Genomic DNA, 20,643 nt, shown 5'->3' on the forward strand with positions numbered 1-20,643 from the left:
TCCCGCTCTGCCTGCTGACCAATGTCTGACCCACGTTGTCTCGTCTATTTTGCCCAGTTTTCTAGTTGCTTACAACCGGATAGCAAGTGCCATAGCACATTTTCCTTCCTAGGAAGATGTGGAAGGCCAGGAACACTAATCTTCATACCTCTGAGGAACCAAATGGACTGATACAGAATCAGCTAGGCCCATTATTTAATGAACTATAAATGCATAGTTTATTTATACTTCTAGAAGTTCTTCAACACGTCTAGTTTAACAAGAAACATTTATGGAACGCTTGTAGCAGGAATTGTACTTCTGCTACAAAGGTGTAAAAGGCATCGTAGCCCCTCCTCCCAGGAAGTCAGAGGCAGGCAAGGAAATTAAATAGAAATTAAGTAGAAAGGTAATATATGCATATATTCCACGTTCCCATCAGGGTAACATAAGAATTAGGCACAGATAAATATGTGGATCTAGCATATTGGGAAATGTAAACAAGTATGAAAGATGATCATAAATGAGGGTTATCCGAACACAGACCATCTAAAAAAATTATCGATGACAACGTTGCCTTTTCTTCTAAGCAGTGTTACTGTCTGAAGAACCCCGGTACAATGATTTCAAGGAGCTGAAGTACGTGTGTAATTGAGAAATGCCTTTAACACATTACTTACAGAGGTGTTTTCCACTTAGTGCTTTTTCTGGTGTATAATTGTAGCAGGAAGAAAAAGATCTGTCACTGGGCAGATCTCATGGGGATGAACAACAGACAGTATTACATGAACGAGACACTCACATAAGGGTAAGAAAGCCCGTGTAATTGCTTTGTATGTAATCTTATGAGAATCAAAAGAGGTGCTGAGAGCAAAGCCATCAGAAAATGAGAAAGAAAGCTAGTGAAGATTAGTCAGCCACCTGTCTTAATTCTATGACAACCATGTTTAGGAGGTTAGTTTTCTGAATTTGGTTACCATAGAAACAAACCTTTAGAATGCCCTTAAATCAATTTACAGAATTACTGCCCATATCGAGTATAAGCAACACTGAGAGATTTTAAGTACTGAAATCTATTTTTAAATTATCTTTAGAATTTAAATGATCCATCGAGCCCTTTGAATATGTAATTTGGACGGCCATAAATTATCTTTTGGCAAAAGGTATACAATTGTATTTATTGTAACTAGGTGATGGGCTTATAAATTCAATTACTCAAGTGTGTCATTTCAGTGAATGTCTTCTATTTAATTTGAAATAACAGCTCCTAAATGTTCTGGATCTGGTTTTAAAAACAAATTATGTATGCTTCACATGCTCTGTGCCTCTAGGAGTCATTCATGGGTTTAGCCACTGTACAGATGATTTAAAGGAGAATCGCTAAGACCTTGTCTTGTCATCATCAAAGAACAGACTAAAAGATTCTATGACCAGACTGGGAGCTTCAACCTAATCCTGTCCTCCTGATGTTTTCCTAGTTTACGTGTGTGGAAAAGGTCCACCCCATGCTACCCACAGTTTTAAAACAGAACTTGTTTTTAATATCCTGGTGATACCTGAGGCCACCTTTTAATGGATGAAAGCTTATCCAGAATTGTAGACGTTGAGCTTCTTAGATCTGCAATGTTAACACCACTGCTCCCTCAAGATAATAGAGGACTTTCAACAGAAGCTATTATTAGTGGGGCGCCTGGGTGGCTCAGTTGGCTAAGCGACCGACTCTTGGTTTCGGCTCAGGTCACGATCTTGCGGTTTGTGGGGTCCGGCTCCAAACTGGACTCGCGCTGACAGCATAGAGCCTGCTTGGGATTCTGTCTCCCTCTGCCCCTCCCCTGCTTTAGTGCGCCCTCTCCCTCTCTTTCTCAAAATAAATAAATAAGCTTAAAAAAAAAAAGTTATTATTATTTTCCAATCTTCCCAAGAACTAAACAAAGTCTTGTCTAAATTGCTGTAGGAATTTGGGGTTCAGTTAAAGGAAGATTTATTTCATGCTATCAGTGATTAAGCAATCATCCTACCTATTGAGAGAATGTATAAAATTTCTGACTCCAGAGGAAGAGTATGTTGTTTTGGACATGCATCTAACTTTCATGAAAGAGCAGAAGATTGGTATCATTTTGTTTCCTATTGGACTAATTACCTGGCTCTCAGATAATTGGAAATAATCTAAGATATGGAGAGACTTGGGTGTTTAAATTCCTAATTATTCTTCACTCTCCTTTCCATTGACTTTCTACTTTTCAGTCAAAATCCAGGCCCTAGGTTTTTACTATTACATCCCTTATACCAACTCTTACACGTGCAAAGGATTTAACTTTTTGTGTAGAAAGAGTGATTTATTCCTTGGAGTTGGAATCTGTGTCTGGTTCATTTTGATTTTCAAAAAGCATCTTATCATATTTTTTTGAAACAAAAATTGAGCAGGAATTGTTTTACTGTCATATGAATTTCTCAGATAGTCAATCTTTCTTGACTGTGAATATAAAGAAAGGACTGAGCTTTAAGAATTATCAGTGAATTTCTAGGACAGGCAAAGAAAGCAGATTGGTGGTTGCTTAGGGAGTTGGGGAAAAGAGGGGATTGACTACTTGGGTGTGGGAGTTTCTTTTGGATAAGAAAAACATTCTAAAATGGATTGTGGTGATGGCTGCACAACTCTGTATGCTACAATTTATTGAATTGTAAAAAAAAAAAAAAAATCACTGTATTACATGGTTTTATTTTTTAAAAATACCCTACCTCAAAAAAAAAAAAAAAAAAAAGACAACCATTGAACATTGCCCAGCTCAGAGGAAATATAGGTCAATGATAAAGAGTGAATAGTTTTGAAGAATTATTGCCATAGTAGGAAAATGTTAGGAAAAAAGAATTCAAGGAGCAGAGTTGGTTTACCGTTCAGTCTTAATGTAAGCAAGAATCAATTAACTTTAGTAGGCTGCTTAATTTTCTTAAAAATGTTTCTTACTTTAAGGCAAATCTCCTGTATTAATATCAGTCCTCTTCTTGGTTATTCTACACAAGTACCTTACCCATTCAATTTAATTTAATTTAGCTTCTAACTTAAGAGCTACTTTAAAAAAAAATCTAGGAGTGCCTGGGTAGCTCAGTTGGTAAAGCAACTGACTCTAGATTTCAGCTCGGGTCTTGATCTCACGGTTTGTGAGTTTGAGCCCCGCATTGGACTCTGTGCTGACAGTACAGAGTCTGCTTAGGATTCTCTCTCTTCCCCTCCCCTGCTCGCTCTCTCTCAAAATAAATACATAAACTTTAAAAAATATATAAAATAAACAGACTGTTTCAATATGTTTTCTGCACAAAATAGCTACACAACAATACAAGATACGATTATAATGGGAAAAGAAAAAAAAACCACCTGTATATGGTTGAATGTTATAATATCCTAGTCTCCTGCCCAGAGGCAAAATTATTATCAGTTATATTAACATAAAATACATTCCAGCAGAACAAGGCCAACGAATGAGAAAATGTTCCGAGAAACTGGAATTAAAGTCCAAAGGGTCTCCCTACCTTTACTTCATTCTTTATAATAACGAGAACTGTCCCCCAATACCTCAATTCACATTGCGTGTGGAATGTTTTTACTGCAACTGTTCACCAGAAAGGAAATTACCTCTATCCCTACAGCAGTGCGGAATTTTAAATTAAAGAAATGACTTGTAAATTCCCAGAAATCCCCAAGTGAGATATAATTTAGCTGTTACTAAAGACCAAGGGGACAGTATTCACTTTACCCTAGATTTTTAGAGTAAAAAACCTCAGCAAACATCTCATGTAATTTGTTTTTAGATCATAAAATAAAATTAATGTTAGTCTAGGTCCTAGGCACTTAGATTGGCTTTGTAAATTATTGGCTGACTCATACTCACTACAGTCATCCATTTTATGCCAGAGGCTTTTTCAGCAGTACAGGAACACAAAGAAATGGTAAATGAAAGAATCCTTGATTAGTGTGCTAGGTGTTTTCAGATCTCCAGAATCTCCCAACTGTTTGTATGCTTTTCTTTTCCTTAACAATAACCTATGTATATCAAAATGAGCCACTTAATCCCTTGGGTAAACCAAAGCTGAAGGAATGAAAAAAAGGTTATTGTTGGTTTTACATGGAGAACTACTAGGAAATTTTACCTAAATTATAAGTGAAACATAGAAATATAGGCAAAGTACAGAAAGACAGATTCCAAATCAACCAAAAGGAAATTTAACTGCATGGTATAGACAAGTTTTCAGAGAAGGGAAATCATGTACTAGAGAGAACATTTCAATAACTATCTTTGATACGAAACTATATATATACATATTCATATGTATGTATAATCTATTCATAATATATGTATATATTATACGTGGCACATAGTTTATACACTATATACAACACATACACATATATATTTATTTTTTAAAGGCAATCTCTTGACTGCATATTCTTCTAAACATGTGGGCTATAGATAATTCTGAAAAAATAATAAAGAACAATAATTTTGGGAAAGTTTGGGTCTCTTTTCTCTCTTCTGGTAGGGAAGATGTTCACAAAAACATACTTACTGATGATCTAACTTTTTGCTGTAAGAATTTAGAGTCCTAAAAAATTCCTAACCCTGGGGAAAATAGTATCTCCACACAACTTACCCTTTTGACTGTACATTCAGTTTTAGGCACAATTAATTTCCCCAATGACCAATGCTTTACAGAAAACAAGAAAGAATATTCAAAGAAAAATATAGAAGATCATATATTCAAGGGCAGGGAATTGGTGACGTTAATCATCTCTCAAATAAGAATCTTAGACCACCTGCATCAGTGTCATCTAGCAAGTGGGCTAAAATGCAGAACCATGGGCCCAACCCAAGAATGAATCACCATTGCTGGGGAAAGGGGTCAGGAATCTGCATATTTCACACATATACCATGCATTTCTGGTGTATGCTAATTTTGAGTCACTGCTACATTTCTGCAACATTTAGGAAGCAAAGCAAGCCTCTCATTGTATTTGAGGATGGCACTAGGAAACCAGTGTTTATAAGGTCTTTGTCTTCTGTCAGCCTGGAGCAAGGAGCTGAAGGCAGCAGAGGCAAGGCTGAAAGCAAAGGCAAAGCAATGTTTTAAACACAGAAAAGAATTTACCTTCAAATAGACTCTAAACCCTTATGTAAGAATGTATGGATTTCATCGTACTGAAGAGAATATGCAAATCTTCCTAAATAGAATGCTACAGATATTAAGAGAGAAAAGTACTATAATTTTCATGTTTCCAAATGGGCATAGGAATGTATAACCATGCTTGACATTTTAGGTTTCATTTCAAACAGAAGTGGGTAAGCAACAAAAATAAAATAAATCAAAACACCCTTATGACCAAGTGCTCTGTAACTCTGGAAAATAAGTTGCTTGTTATTTTTTTCCCAGGGTTATTATTATGATGATAAGTCCCTTTTTTAATAAAAGGGTGAGAGATGTATTTTTTTCCATAACATTCCAGCAAGTCCCTTTTTCTCCTCTTGCAGTTTCCAAACAACGCTGAGAAATCATCCATACACTCAATTCGGTAGGGACAGACAGCATGCTCATATCTAACAGCGCTGTAGATGTAAAGAATTTCCTATATATTGGGGCACCTGGGTGGCTCAGTCGGTTAAGCGTCCGACTTCGGCCCAGGTCATGATCTCACAGTCCGTGAGTTCGAGCCCCGCGTCGGGCTCTGTGCTGACAGCTCAGAGCCTGTAGCCTGCTTCGGATTCTGTGTCTCCCTCTCTCTCTGACCCTCCCCTGTTCATGCTCTGTCTCTCTCTATCTCAAAAACAAATAAAATTAAAAAAAAAAAAAAAAAAAGAATTTCCTATATATCATGAAGGGGTACAAATTCATTTCCACAAGCAAAGATTCAAATGGCTGATTCCCCTTCTGAATCAGAAATCATTGTTTCTTGTTATTTTTATGACAACCCAGCATTTCATTTAATTACATTTTACAGTGCTCACTCACTCACTAGGCATTAATCATCATAATGTCTACCTGTGACAAAATAAAATCCCAAACGAAAACAATAGTGAGAACTACCACCCAAACCACACTGAATAAAACCCAACACATACATTTTCTCTGGTACCAAAATTCACTAGCAGCTGTTGCCCGCGATTCTCAATGTTTAATGCTTATTTCAAAACAATTGAAACCAAAGCACAGTTTTTCTTACACATATCTCTAAACAGAGCAGACAAGGGCGCCTGGGTGGCTCAGTCAGTCGAGCGTCTGACTCTTGATATGGACTCAGGTCATGATCCCAGGATCGTGCGACGGACGGAGCCCCACGTCAGGCTCCCCACTGAACATGGAGCCTGCCTGGGATTCTCTCCCTCTCCCTCTGCCCCTCTCCCGCACTCACACACTCTCTCTAAAAATTGAAAAAAAAAAATGTCAAAAAACAGATAAATAAAATAAACAGAGCAGATAATCACGTTCCATGCGTCACTACACCCCTCTCCTACCATGGCCTATCCATCTTCCCTATCCAGTTTCAACATAAAACCTAGAATAACAGGTAAGAAAATCAATAAAGCTGCTAAGGAAACTGGTACTTGAAGAATGTTTCACAAAACCAATCATTCCCCAAATAAAGTTTATTTTGAAAAGAATAAAACATGGTCATATAAACTTAAGTAGGACATATCTAGCAATATTAATGAGTCAAATTATATTACAAGTGAGGTCACAGTTCATGTCTGATTATTCCCACGAATGGAAAGGGGTAGAGGTGTAGCTAAACCAAAGGCAGATGCTTAAAAACGACCATAACCCATTTATATGCTTTCATTTCATGTTTGTGTCTAAAGATTTAGATGAGAATTTATGTAAACTCACATATAAAGAAATATGCTGCCCAAATAATCACAATTCTTTTTGCTTTGCCTGCTTTACCGGAGATAGCATCGCCAATAACGTCTATACAAGGTGCTACCACGCGACAAGCTCTCTCCTTCCCGACGAACACAGCATAAGGCTTTCTGTATTGCGGTTCATAACTCCTCCGGGTTGAGGAAAATAGCAGTGACAATTTAAGGGTTTTTGACATATAGCTGATTTCATCAGAAAAAAGGTGTTATATATGTTCTTCTCAAGAACTTTATGTTCTGGTGAGGAAAATGTCAACAGATAAGTGGCAAAAGTAGCCTGTATATGATGCAATAATTGTTCATGATTCTCTAAAACAAAACAAAACAAAACAAAATTAAAAAACCTAGAGGTAAACAAGCATGAAAGGACTAAGAAACATGCCTGGATCTTCTCACAGGACAGGGTTTTTGAGGCAATTCAGTGCTAACCCCAAGACTATTCAATGAAACCAGAGCCTTTCCTAGATCAGGGGAAGAATTCAAAAGTACCTACAACAGCCAGTTCACCATCTTCAAAGGATAAGGAGCCAAAGATTAAAAAAAAAAAAACAGAGCTGACTGCTTTGAGAGCAAAGTGAAGAGAGAATTAGGTCCAGTGAGTTCAAAGGGAAGTTTTGCCTTTTCACTAGTAGAGGGCAAAACAAACATACTGAACTTGGGGACTGTGATCTGTTTGCACAAGTTAGGTGTTGACCTCGGACAAAACAATCAATCTCTTTGAAGGATAGTGTCCTCATCTATAAAACAGTTACATTAAGATCCACCAGTTGTTTTTTTTTTCCCCCCCCACAGGGCTCAGAGCAATGAAAATCAAAGACGATGATGCACTTGAGATCACTTTGTAAATGATAAAGAACTATTCTTAGTAAATGGAGATTTGGGAGCTTTTTTAAAGGAAAAGGACAAAAGCCAATTTCAGGTAAAATTATAAAATCATCCATTTTTTTGACGCAGGACAGATTTCTATGCAACAGTAGCAGCTGTGGATGCATGTCATTTTTTGATGAGCAGAAATGGGAAATTGTCGATTGGCTTACTAATTTCTCTCATGATACAGTGTTATTGTAGTATAATACATTAGTAATAGATTTTATTCATTAATGAACCAGGAAGGGTAATCTGCTAGACTTAAACATTGACTAGATACAACTCTCTACCTCAGCAACAATGTTTTGACCCGTTATTACAAAGAGCCAGACACATAAATAATTTGTCCTATTTCTCATTATAGATTATTAGTCACTAGGAACCAAACTTTATAAAACTTTTAAGTCCTGGGCAGAATGTTTCAATGTATACATATTTATAAGTTATTAACTTTGTTACTCACTTCAGCCTTACACATCTCAGTAGAGCAGTAACTGTTACAAGCCCAAATCAACAACCAGTTTCCTCTTTTCCTTAAGCAGAGACTCAAAGGCAGTTACAGACCCACTGTTTCATTATAACATGAAAATAGTAAGCCTTGGGCTATTGCAAAAGGTTTCTCAAATGTCAGTATCTAACTTGGAGAAAATAGAGGGAAGGAGAAATAGAGGGTGCCGATTTGTTGGGCATGCTTCTGGCTGCAATATTTTAAAATTACAAGCAAGCAAGTAAAACATAAGGCTTCATATGTGAAAGTGGAAAATAGTTCAGCAGTCTTCCGTTCAAAGACAAATTAATTTTTTTTCTTCCCAATAACTCACCAGAAAGAAATGGGCACTTAGGGATCTTAAGGGGTTTTTCAAATAATATTCAGGAAAAAAAAAAAATATATATATATATATGTGTGTGTGTATATATATATATGTATGTATGTGTATATATATATACACACACACATATATATATATACACACATACATATATATATATATATGTGTGTGTATATATATATATATATATATATATATATATATATGAAACCAGAACAGGAACAGCACATTATTTAAAAATAAGACCTTCTTTTAAAATGGTTGCCCTGTCTTTAAGGATGGATGCCATATAAAATGGGCAGATGTATCTTTATAACTCATCATGCTTATATGTAAATTCTCTGGCAGATATAAATCCATCTTTGTCTTCATCTTCTTTATCAAAAATATCCTCCACCAAAACATCATGATGACTTTCATTCACCACTGCACCATGCTTTTCAAACTCCTTCTTTAAATACACTTTAACCTACAAAATAATGGGTCTCATTAATAATTCTAATTCATAAGACACCCACACCAAGCCTGTTAATATCACAGAGTGGACTGGTAGTTACTGGATTATATACAACAATGACTAACCAACTGCTTTACAATATATCATTGGATATATTTCCAATGACAGTAAATTTTTTTTTCTCCTTAAAAACTGTTGCTATACTGCTCCAATATAGACACAGAATATTGCTCAGAGGCAAAGATAAGGTTTATATCATCCAGTAGGGCACCTGGGTGGCTCACTTGGTTACACGGCCCAGTCTTATTTTGGCTCAGGTCATGGGATTGAGCCCAGAGTCGGGCTCTATACTGACAGCTCGGAGACCGGAGACCGCTTGGGATTCTTTCTCTCCCTCGCTCTCTGCCCCTCCCCCACTCACACTCTCTCTTTCAAAATAAATAAATAAACTTAAAAAAAAAAGAAAAAGAAAAAGAAAAGCACCCAGTGAAAGGATACTACCTGCTCTTAATCTGAGTCTAAATAAAGCCAAGCATTTGAAAAACTGTAGTCTTTCATTCCATTGAATTATCCAGATCTCTAACTAGGGTCAGAATTCCAGGTACTTCTCTCTTAAAATCAGATTAAAGAATGGCATTTAAAAAATTTATTTAAAAATTTTTCAATTTTTTAAATTCCAGTATAATTTACAGTGTTATACTAATTTCAGATGTACAATATAGTGAGTGATTCAACAAGTCTATACATTACTCAGTGCTCATAATGATAAGTGTGCTCTTAATCCCCTTCACCTATTTCACCCATTGCTCCCACCTGCCTCCCCTCTCCTAATGGCATTTTTTAATTTAAGTAAGTGTCTGGTAATAGTCCATGCTGTGGATCTGGCTATGACCATGCCTCATGACCTCCCAATCTCAGAAATTAAAGCAAAATCCAGCCTGATGAGTGCTTACACTAAAAATTTTCACTCTCATTCAGATATTTAAAGACATAAACAAAATCCTGTTCCCAATTACCCACTAGATTGACCATAATGCAGTTTAACCTGTATTTTCATTTTTAATCAGAGCTCTATTACTCCTTCTGTTAGATCAGTAATTTCAAGTCCTCCTTCCTGCCCCTATCGCCAATATACAAACATATGACATATTTATTTTTAAGATTAAGGAGATTGAATGAAGTTGTTAAAAAAAAAAAAGATGATAAGGCCAGATGGATTAATGTAGAATATATCCCAAGGATATACTGTGAGAATAAAGCAAGATGTCAAATATTACGTATATCATGCTATTTTTTATGTAAGAAAAGAGGAAACAGGAATATGTATTCATGTTTGCTTGTATTTGCATAAAGAAACACTGGAAAGATACATTAGAAGCCAATAAAACTGGATGCGGAAAGGGACAGATCACATAGAAGAGGATGTGGGTGGGAGGAAAACTTTTTAATAAACACCTTTTTTAATTGGATTGATTTTTTTTTAACGTTTATTTATTTTTAATTTTTTTTTTTTTAATTTATTTTTGAGACAGAGAGAGACACAGCATGAACGGGGGAGGGGCAGAGAGAGAGGGAAACACAGAATTGGAAGCAGACTCCAGGCTCTGAGCCATCGGCCCAGAGCCCGACGCGGGGCTCGAACTCACAGACCGTGAGATCGTGACCTGAGCCGAAGTCGGACGCTTAACCGACTGAGCCACCCAGGCGTCCCTGGATTGATTTTTTTTTTTAATGTGCTGTATATTTAAGGTTTTTTAAATGAAAGGTTACTGAAATTTACCTTGGATAGAAAAAAGTCCTATGACTGGCAATAGTACAAGGTGTTATAAATTTAGTAGCTGTAGATCATGACCCTATGAGTTCATAATAACTTCGCTTATTTAAGACTTAATCATTTCCTGGCCATTAGAATGAAATTGATCAAAACATAAAAAGGGACTTGATTTCTGACCAGCCAGGCCACAATGGAGAATATGGGCAGACAAAAAAAACTGAGTAGCTCTCTACCTCCAATCCTTTCCTCACAACAGCCAGACTAAGACAGGTATGTGTAAAAATGAATTACAGGGAGAAGACTTCTTCCTTTATCCTTACGCAAACACCAGAACTAAGAGGGGGCTGGGAAAGGTCTTCTGCTCTAGAAAATCCAGACCAGAGTCTCCTTTCTCAAGGTGCTACCCAGAACAAAAGAACCCGGCAGGTGGGCCGTTTGCTGCTAAATGCCAGGAAATTACAACAAAGGGCATTTAACAGCCAGTTGAGTTTTAAACAGAAACTGTCAACAGGAGATATTTCTCCAGACATCCACATTTCTTATATAGCAACTTCAAAATGGGAATTGTCTTAGCAAAATGGACCTTTCAAAAACTCAGAAAGAGGGAAGGATACAGTAAACCTTAAACATGGTGGGGTAGGGGTGGGGGGAGAGGGAAGCAAAAGAATGGATGGTGTTGAGTCTCAATATATTTCTCTCCAAAACAATGATTTCCTATTTTTAAAAAAGCCAATATTCAAAGCATCAGTATTATAAGAAAACTTATAAACAATATTTTATCCAAACAAAGATAAATTTTCTTTAGAAGTATATTTTTTAATAAGTGAGAAGAAACAAGCAAACAAAGGAGTAAGAAGAAGGAAAGATCACCTCATCTTTAGAGAGTTTCCAGTCATCATTAAGATCCATTTCTTGGAATGACTCATGGGATCTTGGTCCATTTCGAATCTCCAAGAGATCAATGTTGAATATCAGTGTACTCTCTGGGGGAATTTTACCTGACATGAAGAGAGACGGAGGTTAACTTTTACTTAAACAATCCCAAAGTTTTGATGACAGGAAACTTATGACACTGAACAAAATATTCTTTTGATTGAATTAAATGAAGAGTCTTCCTAAGGCTATCACATATGATGTGAATTACTTGTAACTATATGTTACTCAAACAAATAGAATAGCAAAGGAATAATCCAAACTGGTAGATCAAAAGCAGTCTGTGTTTGGCTTTGCAATTACAAACTGTTTCGTGCACACAAACACACACATACATACAGATGTGCCTAATGGCCTGGTATTAAATTTCAAATATGATTAAGATATTATATATTACATGTCAAGAATGACTTAAAGGGCTGTAGATAATTCAGAGTTAATTATAGTACAAGTGATTTAACTAACTTTGGCGGGGGAGGGGGGGGGGGCGGTGTCACAAAAGTCCTGACCTAGATATACATAGAGTAGTAGCATTTCTACCACTAGGAGGCAGTATCTAACTGAGAGAGATCTGGTGTCCCAGGAGCCGGTATTAAAGCTTAAACCTGCCCCTCTTTAAGCCTATTTCCTCATTTATAGAATGCATTTATAAAATGCAGAATCTGTTGGGAAGATGGAGGAAAATAAAGCTATGCAAAATATTTAGCATTCTGCTTCATAAATAGTAAGCTCTCAATGTATTACTAAAACATAATTCTCTTATAAGCTTTAAAAACAATACAGAAAGTTTCAACAATTTCAGACTTGGGAAACACCTCCTCTGATATAGAACATATATATAATTATATACATATTCTGAAGACATTTCATGAGAGAGAAGAAATTAAAACAAATTTCTGAGAAGGGAGATAAAAATCTTTTAAAACATGAAAAGAGCTCTATTAAAAGTCCCAGGGGCCTTTTCAAAAAAATACTTTCTGGGCAGTATGAACAATTTTTCTTTTTTTAATTTGTTTCCTTATAACTGTATTTAACATAAAGGTCTGGGTAAACATTGCAAATATTTCTTAGTCCCCCCCCCCCCCCCATCCAAATCCCACATATTTCTGTCAAGGAGCATTTGTTAAGTATTAAAGAGAACAAAACTTACACTCTGTGCCCAAGCTTACCATTCCAGATCTAGACAGAGAAGGGGCATGCACTAGGTCGTTGATAAAACTGGTGTCTTTCCAAAGGAGACATGCAAACACGTGGTACCAAATGACTACAAAATTAGTGTTAAATACACATTAGCAGAATTAGTTTCATGGCTCTCAGTTTGGACGAAATGACTCAAATTTAGAACTCTGCTTGTCCTACAGTAAAATTGAGTTAAATACAGTATGGAGTAAGAGTAATGGATTAATTCTACATATACATTAAAGGTGAGGCAATAAAGATACAGCAGGAAGGTGAAAGAATACATTTGAACATCAGAGAAACATGTTCTAGATACCTGATTTTCTTCTCTAAAGAGATGATTATCATAATAATTGAATTTGGTTAGTAAATTCCATTCTATGCATAAGATCTATATAGCAAGTTCCATTTTAGAATATAATGTTACAAAGGCACCTGGGTGGCTCAGTTGGTTAAGCATCTGACTTCAGCTCAGGTCAGGATCTCACGGCTCATGAGTTCGAGCCCTTCCCTGGGCTCTGAGCTGACAGCTCAGAGCCTAGAGCCTGCTTCCTGTTCTACGTCTCCCTCTCTCTCTCTGCCCCTCCCCCGCTCATACTGTCTCTGTCTCTCAAAAATAAATAAACATTAAAAAAAAAAAGAATATAATGTTACACATATGGCATTTACTTTCTTCTCCAGAAACTGGGGTTAGGATTCTCACTTTGTAACTGGTTAAGTTTAGACCTAAGGATACTGTGAAGTCTGTTATTGCTACAGTATCAGAGTGGTTCCCTGTCTGGTTCTGGTGACTACTTAATAAATTTTTTTCTTCATTATGTAATACATGCCCATTGTAGAGAATTTGGAAGAGACAGAACCAGAAATAAAAATAATTCCGACCCATCCATTGTTATCATTCTTAATTATTTCCTTGTGATTCACTCTGAGTATGTATATACTTTTTTCTAATACTTACTCTTGGATATAGTATAGCTTTATTTTCCACTTTTGTATATAACATTATATCTTACCCATTTGGATATAATTTTTTTAATCCTTGAAATGCCATTTTTTAATAACTGGGCCATATTTTAGTTAACCCTTCTCATTACACATTGAAGTTGATTTCAATATTTTTGCTGTTAGAAACAATGTAGTGGGGCACCTGAGTAGCTCAGTCCGTTAAGCTTCAGACTCTGGCTCAGGTCATGAACTTGCCCCATGAGTTTGAACCCCGCATGGGGCTCGCTGCTGTCCGCACAGAGCCAACTTCACCAACTTCAGATCCTCTGTCCCTCTCTCTCTGCCCCTCCCCTGCTTGTACGCTCTCTCTCTCTCTCTCTCTCAAAAATAAACATTTTAAAACAATGTAGCAATGGACATGCCTGTCCACAAATATTTCTCCTGATACCTGATTATTCCCTTAGGTTAAATTAGAAAGGAAATATATCTTGTGCAGGAAATATCACCTGGCCTCTTGTAAATAGCCCTTTGGAAAGCTGCGTGGCTCCCCACTCACACAGCAGGTGTGCATCCTGGAACAAACTAGCACAAAGTCTCCCGGAATCAGCTAGCCTATTTGCTTCTATTTTATAACACTCATTTCATGTCACTCCATCAGGTTTTATAAGTGAATTATAACAACAGTTATAAAACAACTTTAACACAAGAATGAAAACAACCCCCCAAAAAAAGCTTTGTTAAAGAAAACTTCAGTTGTGAGCCCCCTGCAGCCCACATCTAAACCCCATTTAATACCTGAATAATCTACATTTCACATGTTCAACTCATCGAAACACTTATGTGGAATAATCTTTCTTTTTGGTGTTAAAATAAATTGATGAGTTTCAGCTGGGGAGGATGAAAACGTTCTGAAACTGGATAGTGGTGATGCTTGTACAACAGTGTGAATGTTCATAATGCCATTGAATCGTACAGTTAAAAGTGGTTAAAATAGGAACCATTATTTTGTAAGTATTGTGCCATAATTTTTTAAAAACCATTCTTGGGGCGCCTGGGTGGCTCAGTCGGTTAAGCGTCCGACTTCGGCTCAGGTCATGATCTCACGGTATGTGAGTTCGAGCCCCACGTCGGGCTCTGTGCTGACTGCTCAGAGCCTGGAGCCTGTTTCAGATTCTGTGTCTCCCTCTCTCTCTGACCCTCCCCCGTTCATGCTCTGTCTCTCTCTGTCTCAAAAATAAATAAACGTTAAAAAAAAAAAAAATTTAAAAACCATTCTTTTGGTTAATATGGTGGTAAATTGTTAATGATAGAGTTAAAGGTTCCAGAACTTTGTATCAGTAGTTCAGTTGACCATTAAGACAGAATGGCTTTAATTTGGCCATCTCAAATGATAATCAAGATGCAATCATACTTAAAAAAAAAAATAATACACATCTTCTACTTCTGGGGGAAAAATACATACTAGTTATGCTGACTTCTGTCTCCTAATCCAGAGAAGAACCCCAATGCTGTAGTAAAAATGTGAAATTGTTATTACCTTTTCCTTCTTTTCCATAGCCCAGGGCAGGAGGAATGGTGAGCTTTCTCTTCTCTCCTACACACATTCCCTTCAAGCCCTGGTCCCAACCTTTGAGAGCCTCCAGGATGCCCAAGGTAAACCAAATGGGCTGACCATTGTTATGTTTGTGACTACAATAGAAAGAAAACATATTAGAACTCTTCAGTAACTTTATTTTTTTATTGATGTGGGAGCATTTTATTCTACCAATAAGTGATTCAATTTGGGAATTAACAAAAACAGCTATACACATACACACAAAACCAGGTTAATTTTGTAATAATTTAATCCACTGCCCCTATTTCTTGATGCAAATTTCATACAATTGAATCAAGTAGAGAAGGGCAGAGGGAATAATAATAAAAACAGTTAATAATTATTTGAGATTTACTGTGTACCAGGTATTACCCCAAATTCTTTGCCTCTTTTAACTCTGTGAGAATGATCATATGAGGTAAGTACCATCATTTCCCCATTGTACAGAGGAGGAAACTGAGGTTAAATGTGCTGGTATTTGATCTAACTCCAAACTTCAAGGTCTTAACCACAGCGATGCTGTCCCAGGAACGTCATCCCGGGCAGAAGAGGAAGAAAATCATGGAAAATGGGTGAATTTGGGAAGAAAGAGAAGTTAAGGAGAAGTTACTGCCAAGACAAGTGGGTCCACACCCACATGGACACTGGAGAGTCAGGAGCACAGAATCTTCTAGTCTGCCTATAAACCCTGCTGATGTACAGTCTCGTGATGGCTCTGACAGGTGGAAACGGCTGCTCTTCAACCCAAACCCCACCTAGATGCTGCCTGCAGGCATTTTCTGTGGGGCTGTGCAGGGAAACCTGGGGGAGTTGTCCCTCAAGGACTGAGGAAGAAGGAAATGATCAAAATATCCTGGCTTAGGACCTGGAGAGAGGCCAGCCTAAGAAACCCAGCCTGCCAAGCTACTGGGGGGCCTGAGGGCTGAATAGCACCTGAGCCCCAGTTCGCTCCTTTTTGGTACATACGGAAAGTATTCTCAAGGATATTGTATAGGTGAGAATGAGAAATCACTCTACTAGGTTTCATGGACACCATGGTTAATTACTAAATCTAGGTAAAAGCCATTACTTCCTCTTTTCTTAATTTCCCCCTATGACTAAAGAAACAAATTGCCAACTGTAGAACACTTGGGAAGGCTGGAAAAGAATAAAGAAGGAAGAAAACAATCTGCCACCCAGTGCTGACTACAGTTTTGGTACATTTCTTGTCACAGCTAAAGGATTTAAGCTATTTACCACACAGGCTATTATTCTAGACATGGCAAACATGCTTTACCACAGATCACTTGATGGTCCTGCTTCATAAAACTCAGGGTAAGCAGTTCCTGACCATTTACACTGAGGCCGCATGACAACCGTCCCCTCATCAGGTACCAGAACTTTATTTATTTATCTTTTTAATGTTTATTTCTTTTGAGAGAGAGAGGGAGAGACAGAGTATGAGTGGGGGGAGGGGCAGAGAGCAGAGGGAGACAGAATCCGAAGCAGGCTCCAGGCTTTGAGCTGTCCGCACAGAATCCAACGTGGGGCCAAAACCCACAAACCCGCAAGATCATGACCTGAGCCGAAGTCAGACGTTTAACCGACTGAGCCACCCAGGCGCCCCCCTGCTTTTTTTTAATGGGTACTAGAACTTTAGTAGCAAACTGCTAAATAATGTTGTATGGCTACCACCAAAGGCCAATAGGTTTTTCATTCTGAGACCTGAAAGACATCAGGCTGTATCTAAAAGAGATCAGACTAAAAATAAAGATGCAGTTGAAAATTTTAAATGCAAACCTTAATCTTGTTTAACATCTACTGTGGCACTGGCCTTGCTGCTAAGAAGATGGAGCTGTTGAGAATTCTATGGCAAGCCACTGTTTCAGAAATGTTTGCAAAGGCTAACAGAGTTCAGAGAAGAACGCCATTCATTTCTCCAAAACCTGACAGACCAGGTCTGAATGCTCAATAAAGGCAGTTCATCTGAAAATGAGGTCTAGGATGGGCCACAAAGCTTCACTACTTTAGTTCATGCCATTTTCTCTACCTGGAATGTCCTCCTTGCCCCCATTCTCCACCTGGAAGGAACCCTCCACCCATCTTTCAAGACCCAACTCAATTATGATCTCTAGGAAGTCTTTCTCTTACCCCACCCCCCCAGAGCATCATTAATGCCAGACTCCATTATGCTTTGCAAACACTTTGAACACTCTGTACTACATAGCATGAGCTATTTACTTGTCGTCCTCCTTCCTGTAGATGATGTACTGCTGGAGGACAGGAGCCCACTCTTAAAAGTCACCTTTGCATCCTCAAGGCCTGACTTGTGATCACTCAATAAGGGTTTGTTAGATGGACAGATAAATGAATGGACAAGGATGGAGAAGCCAAAAGTTTTAATCTCCCTAGTCTCAAACACAGGGCCTAACATAAAAGAAATGCTCAATAAATAATCTTGGAATGGAATGAAGAGAATCAATGCCTAATTAGAAATCATTACACTTGTAAAACATCCATGTTGCAATTTCTTTGTTCGTATAGAACAGAAATAATGATAGTGTAACCACCTGAAAATCATTCACTATAGTTATTGGATTAATCTTTCATGGCCATAACCATACCCATCAATGAAATCTTTGAATTTTCTAGAAAGAAAAAAATAATGAAACAAATCATGGGACTATACCTTGACCAAAATGTCATTTGTACGAACAAAAATTAAACAGATCAATAGGCTAGCATTAGCATATCCTACAACAAGCAAATAAATGATTGTGTATTCTGCTCATGAAGTCCCTGCGAAAAGTTTTAAGTAAATTTCACCTACACCAAATTCATAATGGAATTGAGTCATTTTCCCTTGGGAATGGAGTTTGAGAAATGAAATTCCTTTACAGTTTTTTTCTACTTATTGCCTAATTACACACCTAGATACTTGTGCAATATGTCAAAGATTCTAGTTCTAATTTTTATAGTAAAAATTAACCTTTATCCTTACCACACGTTTCCAAGTTCCAAGGAACTTCAAAGGCACCGTTATTGTCTTTATTGTTTTTAACCAAATTGTTTGTCTTGATTGTCTTTAAACAATTTCCTTTCCCAAAGAAGGAAATAACAGATTTCAATTTTTCAAAAGAGAAGTAAAACCTGATACAGGCTACCTTTCCTGCCAGAGAGCTCGCATAGGTCGACGGGTTCTTCACTATTTTACCTGCGAGGTGTAATTACTTACGTGGAGTGAAATAAGGAGCCATCCTTTTCTAAGTAGCCTTCATAGTGGACCAACATCAAATCTCCCCCTTTGGTCTTGCGATGGCAGATGAACGGCTTCTGGAGCACCTCAATCTTCACTTCTGGTTCAGGGATCAGAGCCCCACTCAAAGAAGTGACCAACAACGTCAGCACCGCGTTCCACAAAAAAAGCCTCATGCTGCTGGCGCAGGAAAGTTCCTACAAAAACAGAGAAAGGGCCCCCGACCTCATAGAACTAAGAAAGTATTTGAAGGCTTCAAGACAACGGCCTTTGGCAAGTTCATGACTACCGCTTCCCAGCAGACGTGGCACACTTACTACGACAACTTTCCCACGTAATGCGAACCCACCTCTAAAGCGTTAAACCCCAAACCCGGGCCTGACTGGCTCTCACAGGTTGGCTCTTGGGAACGATGGCTCCCCATTGGCTAGCAGTGCAGTCCGCCGGAGCCTCTCAAGCCAATGATGCTGCAATAATTACAGCTGGGCGGAGCCAGGACTTGGTCAGGCCGCGAAGCACAGGGAGGGGTCCTAGAGAAAGGCGGATGAAAGAATTCCACAACCTTGGACTTTGGGAGATCCCTGGGGAACGCAGCTAGCCGGAAACTCCTCCGGCAGATTTACAGCTGTGATGTTCCCCCGCTGAGCGTGCTGAGCCCCCAGGCTAAGTGAAAAGGTAGCGGTATCCGGCAAGTCCTGTTTACTCTTGCGCACGCTGAGAGGTTACTCCCCGCCCCTAGGAGTCCACAATCCTGTATTGTTACTTAACTTACAGTATAAACGATAAAGGCTTAAATATTTCTGTAGGGTTCGCAAAGCGCATTCCCGTTGCGTAAACCTCACTACACTGCCAGTAAGGCAGGTTCTTTAATCCCATTTAAATGATAAATGTATCTGGGCAAGGAGAGGTTAAGGGTCCTGCTTAAAATTGTTCAGCCCCAAAGCATTTGAGCTCCGCCTTCAAACCCGGTCTTCTGATTCATTCTACAACACCGCATAATGTTATGGCTGCTAACAGTTTATCTCTTAGTGACTTTAATGTAGAAGGTAAATAATAGCTTCTATCGAGGAGACGGACGTGCAGACCTCCACTTTATAGAAGAAACAGTAATCACAGTTACGAGTTACACTGGCTCATCTTAGCTTAAAATTATTAGCTTTACATTTTTCGCCTAATTTCAAAAGCAACACATGTTCATTACAGTCGATTTGGAAGAAACTGGAAAGCACAAAAGTAGGTTTTCCAGTTAAAATAAAAGAGCCGAATTAAACATGAATTTCAGATAAACAACGAATCCGTTGTTCTGTATTTTTGCTAAATCTGGCAATCTTATGCCAAAGAAAAAGAGAAAAAGAGATCGCCTATAGCGCCACCATCTACAAATAATCATCTTAACATTTTGGTTCATGCTTCGGTGAAATAGGCTTAAAAGAAATTAGATCAGATTGTACACTTTCTTTCATAACATGCTCTTTCCACTTAATCTATCGCTAACATTTTCCCTGGTCAAACATCCTTGGCACAGTACTTTCTCACATTTTAATATGCTTAGGAATCCTCTAGAGTATCTGTTAAAATGCAGATTTCAACTCAGGAGGCCTGGGCTCGCCGTGAGTTCCTGCAATTTTGACTAGCTCCTAGGTGATGCTAATTCTGCTGTCCGTGGACCGCACTTCCAATAGCTAGGCCTTAGAGTTTAAACATGTTTACCAGCCACACTGTATTCTATCGTGAAATTCCCGTCAACTCCGTACGCTCTATTGCTAGCTGCCTCGATTTTCTGGCATCAATTAGCCTTGAAACAAGATTTGGACCCTGGGGGCTATAACACAGGAGGCACCCTAAGGGGCCACACTAACCCTCAAACATCCAGAGGTGGGTCCGGCCCCACCTACGGTACCATTAATAGTCTGGACTGTGTCCCGCATCGTCTCATAGGTCG

At 38.2% G+C, this 20,643-nt stretch overlaps 1 protein-coding gene across 2 annotated transcripts; it reads right to left on the reverse strand.

Moving 5' to 3' along the window:
- Positions 1–3,874: 3,874 nt before the first annotated feature.
- Positions 3,875–19,788, reverse strand: FKBP14 (FKBP prolyl isomerase 14). 2 transcript variants are annotated; one of them, XM_060632816.3, is made up of 4 exons: positions 18,681–19,788; positions 15,410–15,561; positions 11,686–11,813; positions 3,875–5,074 (listed from the first exon to the last, which is right to left on the reverse strand). In XM_060632816.3, exons 1-4 carry the CDS (start codon positions 18,875–18,877, stop codon positions 5,036–5,038), a joined length of 516 nt encoding a protein of 171 aa, XP_060488799.1. In that variant the 5' UTR covers positions 18,878–19,788; the 3' UTR covers positions 3,875–5,035. The 2 variants fall into 2 exon arrangements, with proteins under 2 accessions (XP_060488799.1, XP_060488798.1); XM_060632815.3 differs by lacking the exon at positions 3,875–5,074 and adding an exon at positions 8,764–9,053 and having other exon boundaries at positions 18,681–19,780.
- Between the last annotated feature and the right edge of the window lie 855 nt (positions 19,789–20,643).

The sequence above is a fragment of the Panthera onca genome, chromosome A2 (assembly GCF_046562875.1).
Source record: "Panthera onca isolate mPanOnc1 chromosome A2, mPanOnc1 haplotype 2, whole genome shotgun sequence".
NCBI lineage: Eukaryota > Metazoa > Chordata > Mammalia > Carnivora > Felidae > Panthera > Panthera onca.